Source organism: Bactrocera tryoni, chromosome 1, assembly GCF_016617805.1.
Source record: "Bactrocera tryoni isolate S06 chromosome 1, CSIRO_BtryS06_freeze2, whole genome shotgun sequence".
In the NCBI taxonomy this organism is placed as follows: domain Eukaryota; kingdom Metazoa; phylum Arthropoda; class Insecta; order Diptera; family Tephritidae; genus Bactrocera; species Bactrocera tryoni.
Window position 1 is genome coordinate 74,431,807 of NC_052499.1, and position 23,956 is coordinate 74,455,762.

The following is a 23,956-nucleotide window of genomic DNA, read 5'->3' on the forward strand; positions in this document are numbered from 1 at the left end:
GTGTTACAAATATCGTGGAATAGGGCAGGTCGGAAAACTATAACACATAGCGCCCATACAACCGATTATTCCGATTTTTTAAACTTCGACTTAAAAAACGCTGACTCGATACCGGTTTTAGATTCATAGTCTCTTAAGCAAAGTTATTCACAATAATACCTAGAATATTTCCCACCCAATTTTATTGTAAAAAAAACGACCCTTTCTAATGTACTTGTAGATATAAAAGCCAACAGAAAAGTTGATATTTTGAAATACACAAGTGGAAAAAGTTGTAAAGTTCTAAAATCTCTAGATATTTTGAAAAGAAAGGCATTTATTTCAATTAAAGTATAAGTTTCAAAAAAAAAAAAAAATAAATCAAGTAATTATATAAAAAGTATCCATATCCATGAAGATAAAACTCTGCAAAAGAAAAGTGAATTTTGAATTTTTTTTTTCTAAAATATTTTCCATTTAAAATATCGCTTACATTTTTACAAGGCAAAGGTATTTCGCATGAAATGTTACATTTCAATTTTCTTGCAGCTCGCGTTTTACGCTATTCATTGGCAGCAGCTTTGTTCCCCTTCATTCAGCAAGCTCTCTCATTTCACCATTCTTGCAGTTTTTCCACACGCTAAACGCTCAAGTTTGTTTGGCTAATAGCTTTTATGCTCCAGCGCAGGCTGCGCGCATGTATATGTGTTTCACTTATAGCAATCCTTACATTATTACATACATACAATATGCACATGTGTGGTGTTGTATGGTGATGAAAATTGAAATTAGTTGCCTGAATGTGGGTGTGAAAGCCATAGTTGCCAACATTTACTCACTTAACTGTGCCACACACACATTTACAACGAGTATGTGTGTATGGGATGTGTGTGGCGATGCCTGCGGGCGAGGACAAGCAAGTTTATGACTTCGCAAATGGTTGAAAACCGAGCATCGAATGGACATAACTGCCTCAAAATTGCCTGTGCGCCCGCCCAGGCTAGATATCCTGGGGATAATAATTTGCCAAGCCATTTCACAATTCTTTAATTCTAACATATTGCTGCAGTGCTTATGATATGAAGTGAGTATTTTTTCCAAAGATCTGGCAGCAATGAGAGGCTTAGTCCACTGGATTTAGTTGGCATTGGAAAATTTATAAAGCGATGACTGTGATTTATAAATTAGAATAAATTCTTTTTTTAGCGGATTTGAAGTGATTTTGGTAATCATATTGAAGTTATTGAAATTTTATTTTAATTTATTAAAATATTTAAATTTTTTTGTGTAACTTTGAGTACTAACAAAGAATGCATATTTTTTTTTCAGATGGCCCGAATGGTAGAAATCTCAGCGTCGAGGACACGAGCTCTTTCCTCCCTCCACTTCAAGAACTGTTAACACAATGAAACAGTTGTTTTTGTTTAATTACTTTTGTGTATTCTCATCTATAAATAACGCTATCGGATAATTCCTGCGCATTTCTTGAGCGTTCTACAAAGTCTCTATGGAATCTATTCTGAATAGTATCCAGTCCATAGGTATTGATGCTGCTATACAACACTGGACCAGAAGTCTTTTGACCTCTAGATGGATAAGAGCAGAATGGAATGACGCTAAAATGATCAAGGAAGTCTGTAGGTTTGCCGCAAGGTATAGTACTACCGACGCTTCCATGGACATTAGTGGTGAATAAACTGCTAAAGAACTTGAACGGCAAAGCCCCTAAGGTAGTGGCATGTGCGGGCGACATTATGTATTATGAACACCACTCTCAATACAGTCCAGAATTGGGCATCGGAAGCGGGTTAAAGTAATCTGTTTGTGTTTACAGGAAAGCACAAAATTCCTGTATTAAGGTTTTCAATAAATGGGACATAACTCTCTCTCATATGCGTATAGGCAGATTCTCGGCACCACCTGAGGGCTCTCTCCCTCTCTCATGTTCTGATATTGTAAGACGAATTCTACTCTATGGTGCAGTAGTATGATGGGCTGACTTACGTTAATGGAAAAGGGTTCAGGGGTTCGCGGAGTTCTGTGTAACGGAAGCTTTAAGAACAACTCCAACTGCGGCTCTTGAACTGTTACTAAACCTGTCACGTATAGACTTCTTCGCTGAAAACTGCGCTGCAAAATCAGCGCAACGACAACTGGCTACAAGATACTTTACATATAGAGCCTTTGGATATAGCTCACTGGGTAATGGTGATTGAGCAAACATCGACTAAATGTTCTGATCTGTAAAGAAAATCAAAACCCAATGGAATGGATACCTGGGTGCAAAACTTCAGAAGTCAAGTGCAAAACGCTAGATCGGAAGTACACAAAATGCCTATATGCACTCGATAGAAGAAACTAGGCACATCAGCAGAATACTAAGTGGTCACTGTGTGGTGGCGACACATGACCAAGAAGGCCGCAGGAAATGCCTATGCCTTTCTATAGAATGGAAACAATGGAGTATCTCTTGTGCACTTGTCCCGTATTGGGAAGACTATGCTGTAAGTATCTGGGGTCCACGGTATGATACGCAGGAGGAGGTATCGTTAGTGAGGCCGTAGAGTCTGTTAAAATTCACGTCCAGTGTAGGCATCCTAAAGAATGACTACTCCTTACGGACCTAGTAGGTGAACTCTATCTGGTATCGCAAACGACGAAAACTGTTCTGTTAGTGGCTTATTGGCCTACCGGATTAACCTAAGCTAATCTAACCTATAAATAACATAACAGCAGAAACTTCAATAATCTCCAATTTTAAATGGCAAAAAGACATCTCCATCTTTGCTCTAACGCAGATGGGAAGGAGCTTCCTAGAAAGGAATTTTTTGTGATAAAAAGATATATTTTTTTTGAAGGACTTAGATATTTTTTCTTCGAGTTTAAACTATTCATGACCCTAAAATTCCAATATTACACCTACTCCATACTGCAATTTAACTCATAATAGCTCCTGCTTTCCACACCTCAACCTCAACTGTAATCACTTTCGAGGTGAAAGTGTATGTGAAAGGTTAAAGGTTAAATGAGGCACACATGTAAATAATGGCACAACGAATTGCCGTTTAATTTTATTATTTCGGGCATGTTCAAAATTTTATTTCTTTGTACGTGTGGGTGCGTGAGTGTGTGGGTAAGACTGTTTAATATGCCGATATGCCGGCAATTGTTTTTATTGAGCCGCTTATGATTTGCTTAATGTGCACCTTTAACCGGCAAAAGTCTTTCGGAATCACTTAAGCGCCCCTGCGCCGCTCACTGACTCTTCAGCGCGCTGCGGTGCTCTTTGCTGCTGGCTCATTTGCCTTCGATCGAATTTATATTTACGCCGAAGTATCCGCATTTATTTGATATTTAAGCGGTAACGGCATATTGTTTTATGGCCACGTTAAGCAGCAAAGCCACATAAATTATAGGAAAATAAATTTAAGATGCGATATCCTGCGCCACATACAACAACAGCATCACGGCACAACAGTTAAAGGCAGCGCACGTACACAAGCAGCTTCCTACGAGCGGCGCTCGTATTGTTTAAGCTTGGGTGTGCTAGTTGCGGCAGCAGCCGCGGCATGAGGCGCAGGAAAATGACCATAAAATATTACCAGCCGAGTCAACGCTACGCACGGCATTAAGCGCCCAGAGCGATTTTCGATTCCAACAACGTACATTAATAGGCACACATACGCATGCACACATACAAGCTACCGAAACTGCCGTACGCTGCTATAATATTACCGATTTTATATGTGCGTGAGTGCGTATGCTCCAAAACCGACGCTTGGCATATTTCGAGACTCTTAATGTGCCTGTGATTAGAACAAGAAGTCATGGGTGCCTCATTGCTCATTGCGGACTCCCTAAATGCCTGTATAAATGCAGAAAAATTGCGATTGCCGAGAGGGCCCACACAAAAGAGTGAAAGTAGAAAAAAACAACAAAAAAAGAAAAAAACAACAACTTCTACGCGTATAACAAATCCCTTTCGTTTGCTGCCGCCATTTAGGAGACGAAACACGCCGAGTGGCAGACGAAAGGTTGCTGTAGACTTTGCGGTGCGCAACTTGTTATTCCATGAGGCAAGCATATGTGTTTCGTTTTTGTTGTTTTTGCCATTATTTGGCTCATAATTGTTGCCCGCTTTTGTTGCGCTCTGCAACAAACACATGCATATGTATGTGCGCCACGCATTTCCACATTTGCTTAAGTAACTGTTTGTTATGAGTTCGCTTCAAAATGCTTTTGGGCAGTTACCTCCACAGCCACATATACATGAATATGCATGTGTGGGGTCTCCCTCAACTCCCGCACACTCCTTAAACACGCTTTAACTACCGGCTGGCGTCCCTTGCAACACTTTTCCTGCAACATTTTACGCTTTAACGGTAATAATGCGGCAATTGTTTGCCAGTAATCTGAGCTATTGTCTAGCGCACGTGGTCAGACCGTCGGGGGCGCAGTGGCTGTGTAGCAGCGGGAATTTATTTGGAATGAACGTGTTGCTGGCATTAAATTGAAGCCAGCATTCGTACTCCCACACATACACACAAGCACATAAACATGCCGTAGTGTTTGTATTGAGGCTTTAACACACATAAGAACACATATATTTGTACGATTTCACTAAAACCTGCATTTACTTGTGTGTATTATCCAAGAAAATCATCTTGAGCGCATTCATTCAATGCTGCATAGAGAAAATGTTACTCATACGCCTCGGCGGTCTAAGAAGGCTCAGCATTGTAATGTATTGCTTTGAAGTGCAGTAATTATGTAACAAAAGCGCATTTTGCGTTATACTATTTGCAACTAACGAAGTCATTTAATTGCGGCTTTTCCATCTTCTCGAGAGAAGTGCTACTCTCGCAATCGGATTACAGCGTATGCACTCGATTACTAAGGCACCGTAGAAAATCATATATTTGAGAGGCAGCGAGTTATGAGTGCTATAAATCAAAGCGGTTGTATTATAGAGTGAAAGTGTGGCAGGGAGCAATTCTAGAATATTTGCAATAAGCTGAACAAGTTCTAAGTATAGTTTCTGTGAGAATATGTAGCTGGTGCGAAGAGAACTAAACCATGTTGCTGAATTTGTAGTAAAATTATTGGTTTTTTGTTGATATAGCAATTAAAGGAAGCCTAGATGATTGCCCTCAACTCGATTTTACTATAGTGCAGTATATATTTAGTTCTGTATATTTAAAATCATTATATACAAACTATCGCATATAAGTGGAATTTCAAACAGCAGACGAGCATCTCTTCAAATATATGTAATAATAAAATATACATGCCCACTCAGTCGTCGTCAGTTGCCTTAAACTTATACAGAAGTTATTACTAACTGCCTCCAACCTAAAACGAAACAATATTTCATTGATTCATAATTTTCGGAGAAGTGCAGGTCAAGAAATGTGTTACAAATTGCCACTTTGTTTGCTCATAATTGATTGAACATTTGCGCCAAATATTTATGATTCTTTTGCGCGTTCTATATAGGCGCACACAGTCAGCAATAAAAGTAGGCCAATAATTGAAGGCTGAAAAGAACAATGAAAGTATGAGAATAGCAAAATATTCGTTATTTGAAAAGTTTTCGAAATATAGTTAGATTTTCTTTTATAATGTGCCACGAAATGCTTCAAGAATTTTTTCTGCCTGACACCGCCAAATATTTTGCAGACTTTACTCTGCATCAGGAGGCTTAGCTTTACATATTTCATATGTGTTAAACTGTATAAGGGGAAAAAATGCTATTTCTACGTCACCCTAAAGGCAGGCAATATTTTTTTCTATTAATAAACAAAAACTGTTCGTAGAGCAACGCTGGCATGCATTTATCGAAGCGATACACCCACTAAAAACGCTGCCATATGATACTTTTGTTTTTGTTGTTACACTCTTCATATGAACCTATGTGAAGTTTGAATGTGACTTTCTCAACAACATTTGGAGCGTTTTAAAAAGCATAAAGTGAATTTTGTGCATCGATTCATCACTATGGATGACACAGGGGTCTATCACCATGATCCTGAATCAAAACAGGAGGTTAAAGACTGCTGTGAACCGCCGAACAACCGGCTTCGAAACGAGTTCGGGTCCGGAAATCGGTCAAGAAGGTTATGGCAACAGTCTTTTGGGATGCGAGAGGAATTTTGTTTGTGGATTACTTGCAAACTGGTAAAACAATTAATTATGAATATTATTGCAACCTTTTGGACCAGTTGCAGGAAAAAAACGTGAAAAAAGATCCAGTTTTGCAGAAGAAAAAAATTCTTTTTCGTCAGGACAATGCACTGTGTCACAAGAGTATTTTGACAAGGGCTAAAATCCATGAATTAAAGTTTGAATTGTTGGAGCATCCACCGTATTCACCAGATTTGGCCCCCAGCGACTTCCGTTTGTTTCCAGAACTCAAAAAATGTATGCGTGGCAAGCGTTTTTCATCAAATGAAGAGGTCATATCGGCTGTTGAAGACCTACCGCACACAGGGTTTCAGCGTTTTTTCTCTTGGTTTTTGTAAATAGAAAAGGCTCACACGGAGCCATGTCTGGTGCATATGGAATTAAGGAAGGCTGGGGGCATCGCTACAGTCTTGTTTTCTGCAAAGAATTCGTGAACAAGTCTTTTAGTTTGACGAAAACCGTCAAGCTCACAAAAATACGTCTATAATTTGCGGCAGCTACAGGGAAAATAAGCAACGAATAAAAAAATTAACGTACTTCAAGGGCATGTAGATCAACATAATAAAATATTTGACTTTACAAACACAAGAAATTTTAGTTTAAAAATTCTCATTATTTTTGGAACATTACTCTTTCATGATTCAGTTATATAAATTTCTATAATGAGCACTTAAATTATATTTGTAATTTAAGGCTGCACTTATAATGTTGAAATCAGCTTTTTTGTTTGATTTAAAAAAAAAAGATACACAGTCATCAAAATTTTAACCAGAAATTAACGTTTAAAATATATTTTCCTGCAAAAGCACGTTCTCTCGTAAAACAACCTTCTACAGTTGAATTAAGCACCTAATGTCGTAGAAAATAAAAATGAAAAAAATTTTATTCAAATGCATTACTAGTAACTACAACCTTTACTCCATTTTTTTAATTTAGTTGAAGATCAAATATTTTCAAGCAAACTCATGAGGGTCCTTATAGAAAAAATGTAAATTTTTTGCTTCGAAAAATTTTATATTTTTATATTCTCACATAAGACCACATATTTGTAACAAAAAATTGACGGAATACCTCATTCACTTCAACAAGATCTAACGTATTCGTACTTTTCACAATCACTGTACGCCAACACAGAAAGCCTCTTAGGTTCACACATGTACACCTCTAATAAAACTTGCTTTAACAAAGAAAAAAAAAACAATTTGACCATTAGTTGTACAAGAACACATTGCCATACCTTTTGTATTTGTATTTCAGCTAAAATGCCGACAATAAACAGCGTTATTTGTGTCATTATTTCACTTTACCGTTATTCATGTGCGCATAATTTGATGGCAAAAATTAGCGAAACACGAACAAATTGATTAATATCGCCATCAACGACGATGAAATGTGTACAAAACTGTACTAAAATGCTGATGGACGAGCGATGAATAAGCTTATTGCGCACACGCACACAAGCAGATAAGCAAATACATACATACATTTGTGCACATAAGTGTTGGCAATCACCAATGAAAGTCAAATAAATTATTAGTTGCTGCTTGGCGCTCGCTAGCTGTACATAAATGCATACATACACACATATATATATATATATATGTATATGTATGCATGTATCTTTGTAGTATAATCATAATCTTCTGCCTGCGAAAAAAGCAAGTTCTCCGCGCTTGTTTGTGCGTCTGTTTACAAGTGTTTCGCATTCATTTACAGCGCAATATTTGTAAGTGGCAAAAGAACTGTGGCGTCGCTGGCGACACAACTCATAAAATCGCCATAAAGCAGCAATCAAAACACAAATAAAAGTTATGGCAAAAAATGTGCCAGCAAATGAAATCATTTCTGTTTTTGTTTATGTAAATATGTATACAGCTATATAGCTTCATGTAAGGCAATAAGTGAAGAAAAGCCATTTGGATGAGCGCAACTCGAGGTGAGAGGTTAAGTGCTTGGATGTGGGATCTCTTTGGAGCTTTGAAGTAAGAAGAATGCATAATGGTGTCAGGAAATCAGCTTAGACTATATTTAGATATGTTGCATAAACAAATTTATTTATAGCATTAGTTTTGTTTTGCAGAGTTCACATAGCTATAAAAATTTCAGAGTATAAATACTGAACGGGGTATATCAAGTTTGTCATGAAGGTTGTTTATTTTGTCAAATCTTTATATGAGGGTGTGCGGAGACTCTATAATGTATAGTACAGATAAATAAACAGTATGACGAGCTGAGTCGATTTAGCCAGGTTCATCAGTCGGCATATAAGAAAATTCTCAGTTCTTGAGATATCAGTTGTGAAATTTCGCAAACGACTTTTACACGCCAAGAAGCTGTTCACTTGTCAAAACCGCCAATATTGGACTACTAGAGCATATAGCTGCCATACAATATAATTAAATATATTTAATATTTTTGATTTTCTTATAAGCTCCTTGACAAGTGTGTACATATCTATATGTATATATTTATTCTCATGTTCTTGGAATATCTGCTCTAATACAAATTCATATGAACATATATAATATGCATACACCTATTTATCACACATTTATGTACATACTCTATACATATGTACGCGTATAACTAATATGTATGTATCTATCAATTGATTGCTTCATTTCTTTCAACACTAATGCCGGTTTGTCGCATCCTGAGTTTCTTTTGATGACTGCTTCTTTCCTTCTTTTTTGGCTTCTGGTTTTTTTTCTTACAAGACTGAGTTTTTTTCCGGCTAATACTTCATTTTTTGTTATTGTAATTTCACTTTCGTAATTGAAGGCGAAAACAAATTCTTAACGCTTCACTGTTCATGCACACGTGCCAATTTGTGTACGTGTGCGTTAAGCTGAAGTTCTACACGCACACATCAGATAAGCAAGATGTGACAAAAAATGAATAACTGTATAAGCTGAGGTAAAATGTGGTTGCAAAAGCCGAGCTTAAGCTGTAATGCAATAAATGAGGCGCACTTTAAAGGCCTAAAAGACCTACAGACTAGTATGAGAGAGTTATAAAAAAAAGTAATATCTCAATTGTGGATCTAGTTAAAAAGTTTCTCTACTTTAAGACGACGACTATTATTTATTTGTCCACCTTCAATTTTCTTCAACTCTCTTCATGATCTATAATGGGTAAGATTTGAAAATTCGTAAAATTTTGCAAGCTCAATTTGAGTTGCTTTCGTATTTTCTTAAGCAGTCCATTAATTTTTTACGGAAATAATAATAAATATATTTCTTAAGTCACAAATGCACGTTTAGAAGAATCACCCAAAAGTTATTTCTGAAGCAGTTTATAGACTTTAATATGGATGTATATATTTCTATGCTTCGCGCAAGATCGTCGTTCCTCGGCAATAATTCTTCCACAACAACATCACAGGTTAAGTTAGGCTAGATGGCCTGTAGTTGAATAGGCGCTATAGGCAAAGTGTTCTCAGCCTATCAAAAAATTACTAAGGTCTTTTATTTATACTTTTTCTCTTTCATCTGGAAGTCTAAGTGTATGAGATGCGAGTTGCTTTTGCCTTGATCTGGCAAAAGCGGCACATTCGAGGAGAAAATGTTGAGGTTTTTCTTTTACATCTAGCTCATGCAGCTTACATCCGGTAAGAAGTTCAATTTTACTGTACTGACTGAATTAATAAAACCACTGAAAGGTGAACATTCCTGATAGCAAAGAGCTACTTTTAGACTCACCCCGTGCCAGAAGAACTTTACTACTGTATAGCTGGTGTTAGTAAACTAACGCTTGCTGAGCTGATCTAAGCCTTAGAGGTCCAGTACTAAACCGTCCCATTTCGCAGTTATTGAGTCTCAATTACTTGTTACCTTATTAGCCTTACAGTTTCTGCAATATCACATCGCTTAGGCGCCTTAATCATTCTAATCATAAAGTGCTGGCGATAAGGAGTCTAGATACTTTACTAATTTTAAGTTGAATTCCTACAGTCAGCAAACTCAAGGCTAATATCGCTCTCCTACTATCGGTGTGGATGATCAACGCTCTGAAGTAAGCTGCGCTCTCGACCAGTAGATCGACCAGTAGATTTATGACAGCTACCTCAACTTGAAAGACGTTACAGTGGTCAGGAAGCTTAACACTGGTGTTGATGAAAAGTTCCCAACAGTATGCTCTTCCATCAATTTTCCTCGCAAGCTTTGGTTCAACCGTAAAAATGCTCATTGTACCTCACTTTTAGCGAGTTCCACCCTCTCATGCCTTCCTCGCAGGTATGTGAGTAGAAAAACGACAGAGCTAGTTTCAGCGACCTGTTAATCTAAGTATTTTGGAATGCAATCAAGATGTGTGAGGATTTCAGAGTGCTCCACAGAACATATCTGTAGTAAAATATTCAAACAAGTTTGGCACTTATTGCTAACATTATCAGGAAAAAACATATTTAGTTTTATGTAGCACTCGAAGCGTTCTGCCCAATGAAACTTCTTAGAGTTTACTATCTAAGATTGACAATAAGCCACAAGGAAAGAGAAAACAGCTCTCTGAGAAATATTTACTGTTTATTATTCTCATATGTGATCAATAAGCACCCAGCTAAGAGAACTTGTCCTGATGATGATGAAGCCTCTAAGTTCAGAGAACAACGTAGAAACTAAACCAAATATCGGAAGGCATAGTTTTTCAACAAAATTATAGTATAAACTGTACATGCATTGCTGGTTACTTAACAGTCCTAATTAATTCTCTCTCAACAATTTGCAAAAAACGTGATAATTAATAGGATTATCAACGTGTCTTCAGGAAAGAATATGAATTAAGGTATGCTATTCCTCCAGAGAAAGTCTTTAGAAGATCAAATAAGGAGAGCTCAAAATTTGTGCATAATGAATAATCAGCAAGCGTGCAAGTGAAAGGCTCAACAATTTCAAACCAATCACGCAGCGCGGCAAAGCAATTTACTTGCAGGTAGCTAATGTAGAACTTTTCACATTGGTTGCAGCGATTGCCATAAGAGTTGCCGTTATACTCCAAGAAATCGAATTGATGATGTGAAATTGTGTTTGTATTGAACTGCCGACGCAACCAAGCGAAGAATGAGCAAATGAAAAGGAGCTTTCGAGGCGCAGGCAGCTTACTTGGCACACACACAAACAAGGAGGCGCACAAAGCCACCGATGCAAGCGCGCTCTCACACAGATGTGAGCTCAAGTATTTGCTTGTGTCGCAAAGTGTGTGAACTCATTTGAGTGGAAGACGTGCGAATTCAAGAAGTTGCCGAGCTATCGAGGCAAAACGTAAAAGGCGAAAGGTGTACGTCGAAAGCTCCAGCCGAATGCAAGCATTTTGGCGACATTCATTTTACAGTTTCCAACAAATAGCTGAGAGTGCTTGCAAATTTCTGCAAAAAACATAAAAAAAAAATGGAAAAATTTAATGTGACTTACCGTACGGTCCCAATTGTGCCGCCACTCGTACACGCTCGATTACGACCGGCGGCTCGCTGCGTCCCTTCGCATTAACGGCATACACGAGGAATTGATATTCTCGGCCTGGCTCCAAGCTGTTGAGACGAAATTGCGGTTGCGGCTCTTGCATGCGAAGTACCGGTGCTGACGTCGCCTGAAAGTATGCAAAATATGCGAATTCAAAAACAAAATTCTGCAAATAGCACGAACGCACACACACACACGTAAATACACATTCTCATCCAAATAATGGCATAGAAAGTGGGCACAGATAAGAAAATGAAAGATGAAGTGTTGCAGAGCCTGCCATTGACCGGCCCGTCATTGTTGGCAGGCTGCAATTTGTGGGCTCATGCCGAAATTATTCGAAAACTTTCCTTTTACAGCGGGCCAAATAGGAGCGCTCTCGGCTTGCATCATTCGAGGAGCGCTTCCAGTTCGTTATTTTTCCTTTCATACATTTTGCTTGAAAGTAAGAAATGTTTGCAGTAAATTTATGGTTTGGAAGTCGAGTCGTTTCCAATTGAATAGCCGTTAAGCAAATATGGCAGCGCTTTGTGCTTGACAGTCTTCAAAAACTCTGGCCGCGTTATCCTACTAAGCCACTCAACATTGCACGCTATGCGAAACTATTTAAAACTTTTCGTTTGTAATCGCTTTAGAAACGGATTTCGGCAAATTCGATTGAAATGTGCGAAAAATCGATATAAATCTCCTTAATCGTTTTTGATGCAAGCGAAGTTCGCAATCAAGTATGATGATGATGGGAAGGCGGCTTGAGCCTTTTCTTCATCTAAATATTGCACAATACTCTCAACTTTAGAGCTTAAAATTTAAATAATATAATTTTTTGTATAAAAACTCTTTATAAAATATGACTTTGTACCTTCAAAGGTTTCGGCTATGGAACATCGAAGAAAAAGTTTCCAGAAAAAGTTGCAGGATTTTTTTTTACTTTTATTATAGAATGTTTATTATCAGAATGAATACCTGAAATATTTTTAAAATTTACAAAAGCAAGTAAGGAAGGCTTAAGTTCGGATGTAACCGAACATCTTATATTCTTCTGCAAGGATCCCACCCGGTTAAATACTTTCAGGTGTTGGCAATTTTTAAAAATTCAGCGAAATAACTGAAACTCAATGTTAGTCAAAATCGTTTTATGCATAATAATCAAAGCAAAAAATACACTAAATTATCTTCAATCGATTTTATCAATTTTAGCCAATACCACATACTAATTAAATGATCTCTAGGTTTCATTTAACCCGATTTTATTAATTTTAGACACAAAGATACACTGCTATAAGTAAAAGACGCTCTCTTCTTTTCATTAAGATAGCTCTCATAGTAGCCGATATATGCGGATTAAAGTCATCCAGAAGTTCGAAAATGTTTGTATTAAGTATATGGAGACTAAGGGAAGATCTTTCCCAATCCATTTCACACCGTGACTTTGTATGACAAATTTTAATTATATATCGCACACATTGACCAATATTTTCGGTCAATAGCGAACTATATGGGACTGGGATCCGCAAATTCAAATAATGCGACATATCGAATTTAGTTGGAACCGGTCGAGCAAGTCTCGAGAAGTGTGCTTTTACCGAAAAGATGGCAGTGCCACGCTATGTGTTCAACTTTGACTCCGGCTCTTATAAACCTGCCTGATGCCATTTCGGTTTAGATTAAAGATATTGTCGTAAATTTTAAAAGTTTGTGACTTTGCTAAAAATAGAATATTAATATTGCGCTTAAATGTAGGCAACAAATACGAACCCTTGATTAATTATGGTAATATATAAATAATAAACCTTAGTATAAAAAATCTTCCTTTTAACTGATCTATGGTATATTAGATCCTATGAATAAACACATTATATTAATACCATTACTCTTGTTACATCTTTTAAGGTTCCTTTTCTAGTTTAAATACAAATTTTCGACTGTTTTTAGCTTCTTCAAGTCTAGCTTACACTAATAACAATCGAACTCTACAACGCTAAATAGTCTTCATCAACTAATAGCGCGTCTACTAGTCATATTTCATTAGGATTACGCCTAAAGCGCTCGACTAGCCGTTGTCAGTTGACTGATTGTGTGTCTCGGGTGCCGTGAGACAAACGCCTGGTAATTAGGCTTCCACGTTCTACAGACTTAAGTTGGATTTGCATATTCCCCGGACGATTTTTAATATACTCATGCACAAGAACTGTCAAACGCCGAGGTGAGTCACCGCGTTGCAAAGCATATAATCTATGAGTTAGATAACTTCAAAGAAGAGTTCCTATATTTTGCTTGCTCTCTTCCACGCTGTCATATCGAGTTTCGCCGCTAAGCTGCAAAGAAAAGCAACTCAAATGACACGTTTGAAAAGCAAGAAAATGGAGTAAGTGAGTAGAGGCAGGCACATTGTTGCCACGGCAAGTAGCAATAATCGAACAAGTTGCAAAAGTTTCTCAAACAATTAATCATCCTCGCAAACTCTATTATAAACTTTATGCTCAACGCAGATCTTTGCGAATTTTTCCTCCTTCGAATATTTTTCTTCAGCCATTTTGTTGAGTTTTCTTTGTTGCGTTTGTACTTACCGAAAATTGTGTGTTATCTTTTGTCTACGGCTTAAGATTAGCATTGTTGTTATTGGTTTTTGCCTATTTTTGCTATTTTTGTTGCTGTTTGCCCACAAACGCCTAACTGACCACTTGTGCCACTCAACATTATTGTGTTTGTATAGAAACTTTTCGTTGTGCAATATTTATATATATGTATTTGTACCAAATACATGTCCGATATGCGCAGGTTTATATATTTAACCCGCAGAGAAATTGGTTAACCAATAAAATACTTTTAGCAAAACCTAGCAGCTAAGTGAACGTGGCAATGGAGAAGTATTTTTCTCAGAGCCTCTGTTAATAGCCTCGTTCATTTCGACGGTTCTCTTCTCTGCCCTTTTATTAAAAATATAACAAGAGAGAATATAGTTACCTCGGTTACCGGTTCTGTAAAGATGTGTTTCGCGCGCTTCGCTTAACTTATGGTCAACATAATCGGCCCACTGGGCCATCACCCATCTTGAGGCTCAGCAAACATTATTGTATAATATTCGGCCGAATAGACCACGTTCAGCACGCAGTGAAGAAAATATGGCAGCCATAACTGAGAATACGCATGAAAAACCGGACAGACGTATGAAACGACTTGGCGTCGAGATCTTGAACTGAAACCGCTCGACCTTCCCAAGCGACATCGCTTCGCTTTAAGGGTTCTTGAAAAGTTCTAAGAAAATTCGACGTTTTCGAGCCAAATTTTGTTCAGCCATCAGACCTATTTATGGCTAAATGGGTATATACACAAGGAATTGCCGCATTTGGAACTAAAAGCGACCAAAAAAGATTAAAGAGCTGTCATTTTATTCAGAAAAAACCACCGTTTGAAGTGGTGTGTGGCCTAGTGGAATCATCGGTCGCTATTTCTTCGAAAATGCTGGTGATGGTAACGTAACCGTCAATGGAGATCGTTACCTCGCATGATAACTGACTATTTGAGGCTTGAAATTGAAGCTGGTGATGTCGGCGAAATTTGGTTTCAAGAAGACGGCGCCACTTTCCACATATCGCATCAATCAATGGACTTATATAAAGAACATTTCGGTGAGCAGATAATTTCACGTTTTTGGCCGGTCGAATAGTCACTGAGATCGTGTGATATTACACCGTTAGACTTTGCCTGTGAGAATATGTAAAGTCTTAAGTCTATGCGGGCAGTCTCGCTTCGATTGAAACCTAAATGCAAAACATAACGCATGTTATTCGCCAGTTGCAAGTCGAAATACTCGAACGGGTCATCGAAAATTGGACTCAACGTATGGACTATCTGAGACCTGGAACTCTGAAATGTTCTTTAGTTTTTAAGGATCTCGTGAAATTCTCACTTTTCTAGGAAAATATCAGTTTTTTTCTCATTTTATAGTAGTCCGATTTTGAGAAAGAACACCTCTATTTCTTTCTCAAAATCTGTTCCTTTTGTTAACATGTGAGCCGCACTTCATAGCTTCAGCTGTTTTCAGGTACATTCGCTTGAATCGCATGCGCTGATCAGCCTTAGACTTACTAGATTCAAAACCACACTAATCTGATCAGTTAGTATATGGTTGGCTTCAATGTCTCGAAATGTCCTATGTTTGACAGCATCTTCTCTTACAGATTCAGAGTGAAACATATTTGGCTTCTGTTCGCTCAGAAAAACAGCTTCGCTGGTATGTATATTTTTCTTAGAGCGCAGAAATTGGTTATATTTGCCTATAGGGTTGCCACAATACCGCACAACTTTCATAACTGAAAATGTAGATATATATTTGTATGTACATATGTATTATATTTATATTTACTGCTGAGCGCATTTATGTAATCAGCATGTTTCCTTAATAAAAGTTCGAAACCTCTTTGGAAGTTCTTAGCCATGGTCTTTATTGTTGATTCTTGTCTAGCAAGCCATTGACTGCGCTGCTTGCTTTTACGAGTATTACAGTTACTTTTCCTTGCTTTATCTACGCTGCGCTGTTTACATCTTCAGTTGATGCCTCTTCTTCCCGCACTTATCAGCGCACACAATTCTTCTTCGGCTTCTTCTTCCTCTTCATTGTCTGCCTTTTCTTGTGCGCACTTGTTATGTTGCAATTTGTGTTTGCCGCTTTTGTAGATAGATTTGTTGATTGTTCGAGTGGCGAGTGCGTGGCTGATGCGGAGAGCGCGGACCCGGCAGTGGCAACGGGACAGCGGTTGCAGCAGCGGCAGCAGCAGCAGTTCGGTCTCTTTAAACGGTTACGCACAAATTCCCACTCAAGTAAGTGGAAGTAATTTATTGTGTGTCCCTTTTGTAACTGGCAATCATTGAAGCGCTTTCTTTGCCCACGTGCACACACAGACACGTAACTATATATAGACACATACACACGTTTATAGCGCTTTGTGTGGTAGAATGCGCAGGATTGTATGTGCGGATGGAGCTTGTGTGCGCGCATCCTTTACTCGCTCGGCCTTAAATACTCGGAACTTGGCTGTGTCGAACGTCGAACCAATTGCCCATCCGTTCTTCATTCAAAGCTTTTGTTTGGCTTATTAAAAAGCTTTATTGTTTCTTCGCTGTTCGAGTGGAAGCAAAACTATGAAACTAATAATAGTTGCGTAATGTTGAGCAGCATGATAACGTTATGGCTATTGCCTGCTAGTTTAGATGTTGTTGTTGTTGTCTATTGCACTGTTTGTATTATTGTTGTTTTCAGTAAGGGTCAGGCGCTGGAATGTGGCACTTTAGGCATCATGGGTTGCTTGCCACTGAATATACATATATATACGCGCACGCAGCTATGAACACATATACGCGCAGATAAACCGTTATATATATATATATATACTTTAGTTGAATGTTGGCCAATGAGCATTTTCCCGACCCTGACCCTGACTAATGCCCAAACCATTCAACTGCAAACACGCCAGTCGCCAGCAATAACGTTTTTTCTATATATGAATATATGCATGTGTGCATGCGTGTATGTGTGTGTGTTTGTTGCATATGGCACGCGTGCTGCTGGATAAAGTCAAGCAAGTCCGTTTGAGCAATAATTGACCGTATGAGTTACAAAGTTGTTTTTAATTTGAATTGGCAGGCGGATAGTCATAATTGTTGGCAAACTCACTCATGTGCGCAATTCATAAACGCATACATCCAAACATCGGATATATATATTATATAAATGAAAGCAAATAATTGAATTAAATTGAATGATAAAATGTATATGCGATTATTATTATTTTTTCTTGCTGAAAGTTTAGAGTTTTAGTTGAAAGTTGAAAGAAGAACGCCTTGAGCGGCTGGGGCGTATGAGCAACCAGTAGTCTTTATATGCAGTGTAAGTGGCTTTGTTGTTGCATAAGTGGGTGAGCAGATAGCGTGTTGTAAAACTCTCAAGCACGTGCATTTATTTGTATATTTCTTAATGATTATGCAATCTGTATGTGGATGCTTTGGTAGCGTGGAGTTGTGGCCACAAAACTTTAAAGATCAACTGGATGCTTTCAAAGTTTTAGTACACATTTTGCCATTGCGATTATTTAACTGTGAACTTAGTCATTTTATTTAAAGAAAATTTTTATTACAGTTTCTGGTTTCATGCTTCTGCAACCATCTTCCGAAACTTATGAAATATTTTCTTAATGTTGCTTTACATTTTGTCTAAGGTTGTTCGTTTTCTTCATAAGTTCGTTCAATTCACGTGGAACGTATTGCTCAACCGAGAGGGTAGAAAAGGATTCATAAAAATTTTACTTTCATGTCTTATGTAATGTGATATTGTAGGTATTAAAAAAGGTAATTTTTCAGGCATGCAATTGAGAGGAAACGATTTTTAAGTGATTTATTGTGCAAAGCAATATTTTTCTTAACGCAAAAAGTAAAAGGAGAACTAAGAAAAAACCCGTCCAGTTGGATTAAACTAAAGCTACAATACTCATTACAAAAAAGAAATTTTTCCATCAAGAAGGTGGATTTTGATAGGTCAGTTTGCATGGCAGCTATATGCTACAGTGGTCCGATTTGAATATATTGGTATGAAATTTATAGAGTTATATTGGAAAATAATTTATGTGAAGATACCTCGTGAAATAATAAAAAAATTTCAATAGAAGTGCTTGATTTCGATCGCTCAGTTTGTATGGCAGCTATACAAGGTGCATTCCAAAGTAAACAGGACTTTTTGAATCTAACGCCCCCTGGGGGCGCCATCCATATGTCGACTGGTGCGTTAGAATCTGCTATCTTTATCGATTGTCCAGTGGGATTTCATGACGTTTTAAGTGTCAGTATGTTTGTGTTATCGGTGAGAAATTAGCTTCAAACAAAGAGCCAACATTCAATTTTGTTTTAAAATTCGTAAAACTTTTACCGAAACGTTTCAATTGACGAAACAAGTTTATAGTGATGATTGTCTATGTCGTAGTAGAGTGCACGAGTGATTTCAACGTTTTCAAAGTGGTCGTGAGGACATAAATGACGATCAATTCGTTATCACCGGAAATTCCATTGAAACTGTAAGTGAATTCATCAAAAATCAGCCGAAATCATCATTGAAATTCATGGAAATGGAATTGAACATCTCCAAAACATCGATTTATCGCATTTTGACCGAACATTTGGGCTTACGAAAGGTGTGTGCACCGTTTGTTCCGTACAAATTGACTGACGACCAAAAATTGCTCTGAATCCAACATTCGATCGACGCTTGTGACCGATTATTTGACCAAAAATCACATTTTAACCATTAACCACTCCCCGTATTCACCTGACCACCTGATATGGCACCGTACGACTTCTTCCTTTTCGGAAAAATGCATATGCCCATGAAACGAAAGTGTTATGCAGACGTAGAGGCCATTCAAAAGGCTTGCGCCGGCATACTGGCGGCCATACCGCCCAACGAGCTAAAACACTCGTTCGACATGCTTTTGGATCATGCAAAAAGCGGTATTGAAGCAGAAGGAGACTATTTTGAATAAAATAAATTGATTTTGCCGAAAAAACTATTTGTTCTGCTTTCATTTTAAAAGTCCAGTTTACTTTGGAACAGTCCTTGTAAACTTTAGTGGTCTGATATCAACGTTTCCGATAAAAAGAAACTGTTTCTTAAGAAGCAAGGGCTGTATGAATAATTTCGGTTCGATATCTTAAACGTTGAGGGTTGAATCGTTTCAACTCCTCATGCTGATCATTTATAGGCTCTGCGTTGTGTCTCTTTGGGTGTTACGGACTTATTACACACTGTCCAGGATATAAATATGTTTTATGAGCGGTTCTAAAGTCAAGATGTAAAATTTGAGCATTAAAACCTCTGCGCTGTTTCTTGTAGAACGACATCTTATGGTGCCATATACCATACATGCATTTAAATAGATTTGATAGTCAAATAACTTTGCGGTATCTCTAATTCTCAATTATCAAAGCCTACAGTTGAATATTTTTTCAAAATTTTCTCCTGATATCTCCACGCTTTTGATGAGGATCGGTAAACGATGAGTCGAAGTGAGCTCCTTAAGCTTTTGCAGTAGATATAGTTTAAAAGAAATTTTAAATCAAAATAGTTCCAACAAAAAACTAAACCATTTTAGGTGGGTGGAACTACTCTATATTTCTTTTAAACTGGCTCAGACCAAAACTTACTCGTAGTTCACTATTGAATTTTAATATACTTTAATGATATGTCTTTAAAGCCTTATTGGAATATATCACGTTACAGTCACATTGTTTACAAGTACACTGAAAAGCTTTTTAAAAGACGCTGTCTTCCTAACGTCCGTCAGCACTCTCATCTTTAAAGACGACAGTCCAGTATTACTATAAGCTATTTGCCTCTCCACCTCATCCATTGACTATTCAAATCTAAGTTTCCATGAATACATTGCAGTCCGTACAGAGACTCAAAACAATCAATGGAATCTACACACATACTGCACCCAATCAAGCGGCTGAGCAAAGTGAATTCCGCTCTTCATATTACTATGCAGCTTGTCTACAGAGCCATTGAGATTGATAATAATTTCCAATATTTGCCTTCATTTGCACTCCATCATACAAGTATGTGCATCAACACTCATCCCCATGTAAATACAAATAGCAAATTCATATGTTTGTAAGGTACCTGATCATTCATGGTGGAGAGCTCATTGTCGCCCACATTTGCATCGGCGAAGCTACGCCCCGCATCGTTGGCATAAAGTGGATCGCCGCCAATTACTTCAAGCAGGAAATATTGCGTGAGACCACCGTCGTTGCCGGCTACACAGACTACTTCCAGAACGGTGTCGTTGCGCAGTTCGCAAGCCTTTGGCGCCTCCGGTGGATCTGTAAGAAAGGCGTGTGTGTGGAAAAATAATTAATTACAAACACTTCGATAGCATATCGAAGTCATCTATTCATATATATGTATATATTTGGGTGTACACGTGATAAACATTCTCAAAATTTGTCTACGCAAACAACAACAATACCAAACTGATTAAATTTGTGCTTCTCTAAGCGTTGACAGTGAACAAGCAACTATATTAACGGTGCGTAAGCAAGAGTGAAGCACCCTGTAGGAAAATTTGATTAATTATCTTAGTAAAACGTTGTAATACATACAAAAAAATTTCAGCAAAACATACTTGGCTTTCGAAAAGATAAGTGGATAAAAAGAACTCGGAGGACGGATTTTTGTGGTTTTGAAACCACAGTGTTGCATTTTAAATAATATATTTCTCTTTACAAATACACTTTTTTTTTGTATGACAGTACCAGAATTCACACCGATAGCAGATCGGCAATACTAGCTCGCCCAACTTTCACTCAAAGTTAGTCAGGTTGGGTCTGCCCTCAGTAGCACTAAGCTGTTTCGTTATAAGTCCTTTTTTTGTGTTTGGTCATAGCGGATTCGCGGGAAACTGCAAATTCAATGAACTCTAAAGAGAGAGCACCGTATTCTCACTCAACTGGGAACTATATCTTCGTTTTCCTCTTGCGTCCTTGCGCTTTACCTGTGGACTTCGCGTGAGATTAACAGGCGCTGTGGTCAACAATAGCTTTTTTAAGACGATAAGATGCTTCTGGCCTACTGGAAAATGCAGGAGCTCCATTGAGCTACTTGCTTTCAGTAAGATTCATCTCGGAGTTCTCATGGGATATTTCTTAATAAGCGTACATGCGGTAAGGTTAACTGTTAAAATTGTTAAAGATCCAAGCGCTGTATCCGCTATTCTTCAACTTTTGCAGGACTGATGTTGGAAGAGTTGTATAATAGAAATTTTTGACAGATTCAGAGCACTTTGTCGATTATTGACAGTAATTTCGATCAATATTTAGGAGTTTTTGGGTAATAACAATGAACCGGCTCTCAACAGTCTAGGTTAGGTTAATTTAGATGTTTGATCGAAGATAGCACAGGGATTGCTACATATAGTCTTTTATGAAGCCATGTAAAAGAAGAACACGTATGTTCGATCTAGTAAATTAAGAAAACGCTTAGAAGCCAATACAAATTTGCACAGACCTTTAATTTCTACTCCCCCCCAGTTCGGTGGGATGGCTGAAGTTATGCGCTTCCAAGTGTTTAAGTCGTGACCTGGGACAGTCATGAAGGAAATGTTGAGTTGTTTCCACTTCATCTTCTTGCATACATTTTCTGCAAACAGCCTCTGGTAAACATTACCTAACCTTACAGCATGAACGCCAATAAGGCAATGGTCTGTTAAAAACCCGTCAACTAGGGAAAGGTTAGCCTTACTAAGGGCAAATAGATCACTAGATCCTGCGATCAATCCTGGCTTGATGGCATAACGCTGGCCAAGCTTCCGCATGGCCTAGCTATCTAGAAGTAGAACACAATATGATACGAGAGTACCGACCCGCTTCTATTCTACCCATAGCAGTTCTAGGGTGCCTTTCTTTGCTAGCTCATCAGCTTTGCAAGTTTAAAACCTACGAAAACTAAAGTTTCTAAAAGCTTCAAGAAGTGTAAGAAAGTGATTTCATTAGACAACTTAAAATTTTTCTAGACTCAGTCTGAATACAAAGCTCAAAGTCCGGTTCTCCAAAGTTATGTCCAATAAGATGATTCAAGCGCAGTCTATAGAGATCTGGGTATATACTATACACTTTTCAACTAATCTCTAAAAGACAAGTGAAATAAAAGCCTGAAACTAGAGTCGGTAGAGAACCTCGGACAGAAGATTCAGGAATAAAAGTAAGTTTTGTACCAACTCTATTTTGTTCTCTCTCTTTTTCTCTTTCTTTATCTTTCTGTTTCTCTTTTTTTCTTTCTCTCCTCTCTGTCTCTCTTTCTCTCTTTTCTCTTCTTTTGCAGTTTTAAGAAAAATATGAAAATTTTTATAATTATCAGTTTTGCAAAATAGTTAAAATAATTTCATGGCTCTTACTGCTTTCCTACAAACTGCTACGCAATATTCAAGAGTATGCCGGTAAGTGCAGCCATATACATAAGTATGTGTGCAAACTCATTTGTGTGTGTGTGTGTAGCAGCGTTTGCATTGAAATTTACCAAGTATTTGAACTGCTTGTTGCAAGAGCACTCGCCACAGCAATGTGCCATTCAACAAATACTCTAATGCAACAACTTGTTGTTATTGTTATTACGTCGTTGTGTGGCCGAAATTGCAATTCGGCCATGAAAGCATGAAAGCCGAGCAAGTAGCCGAAAAGTAAAAATAATTTCTAGAGATAAACTCATGAAATGCCAACTAACAAATTGTGTTGGTTTCAACTTAAATGTCCTTTTCAGCCACCGAGACAACTTTGGGCCTCAAACAGCCGCCCACTCAATCCGAAACCTAGTGTGTAGCACCCAGCTGACCGACATTTAAACATTAACATTTACGAGCCAAATTGCCCTGAGAGCTTAATAAGCAGTTTGGTTTTGATTGCCGTAGACATTTTTGTAGAATTCTCACCCGATTACGTTTTCACTTCACTTCAATTCGATTCAATTTCACACTTACTTGCTGGCAGTATATGCACCAGGCAGGGGATGGTCTGGCGTCCCACCGAGTTGCTCGCCCAGCAGGCGAGCGTTATCAGCTCCGAGTCGGTCTGCGGCAGATACGTAACGGTGCTGACCAATCCATTCGAAGTGATTCTCGAATTGAGCACCTGCAAAGTAGAGAGCATAGCAATGGTTTTAGAAAAGCGGCTGCATGTGTATATTTGTATGCATGTGTATATGTGTTTGTATGCGTGTGTGCCTTGGTAGAATTCTCATATGCGCCTCAAAGCGCACAGATTTAAGTTTTCATCCTTGTGTGAATGGAGTTATTAAAATAAATATTTATTTTCCATAAATATGAATACGAGCGCGTCGTTCTAAATATAAGCACTTGTGGATTTAGCATGAAATATCTGGCAAACTCGGCGCGCACCAGTGTCAGTGTGGCCACACGAAGCAACTTGAAAGAGAAGCAGGCAGAAACGCCCACAAGCAGACGGAAGGAAAAGTAGAAGCGGAGGCGGAGTTGGAGTTGGAGACATGGCAACTGAAAAAGTGCTGATAGCACCCACACAGTTATAAAGAGCTGAGGGGTTTGGGTGGTTGGATATGTATGTGTGTTGGGATTGTGCACAGGAAGGAATAAATAATTTATAGTCGCCCAAGTTTATTAGATTTTCCTGTAGTCACGTACGCTGCCGACTGTCTCGTGCGTCGCTGAGTTGTCTCCACACTTTCACGGCGGAGGACTGAAACTGAATACCTTACTAGATATCTATATGTTTATATATATAAACTAAGCGCAGTGTTGCATGCTGCACTAACGCCAGCAAGT

The 23,956-nt window shown here is 38.1% G+C and overlaps 1 protein-coding gene across 2 annotated transcripts in view; it reads right to left on the minus strand.

The window, feature by feature from the left end:
• Nucleotides 1-23,956, minus strand: part of LOC120776053 (hemicentin-1) — a 203,808-nt gene that overhangs the window by 49,139 nt on the left and 130,713 nt on the right. For both annotated transcript variants that reach the window (XM_040106524.1, XM_040106514.1), the window contains exons 11-13: nucleotides 23,138-23,288; nucleotides 20,287-20,489; nucleotides 11,571-11,745 (exon numbers count right to left, since the gene is read on the minus strand). In XM_040106524.1, the coding sequence (XP_039962458.1) occupies nucleotides 11,571-11,745; nucleotides 20,287-20,489; nucleotides 23,138-23,288 (529 nt within the window). The remainder of the gene's footprint in view (nucleotides 1-11,570; nucleotides 11,746-20,286; nucleotides 20,490-23,137; nucleotides 23,289-23,956) is intronic.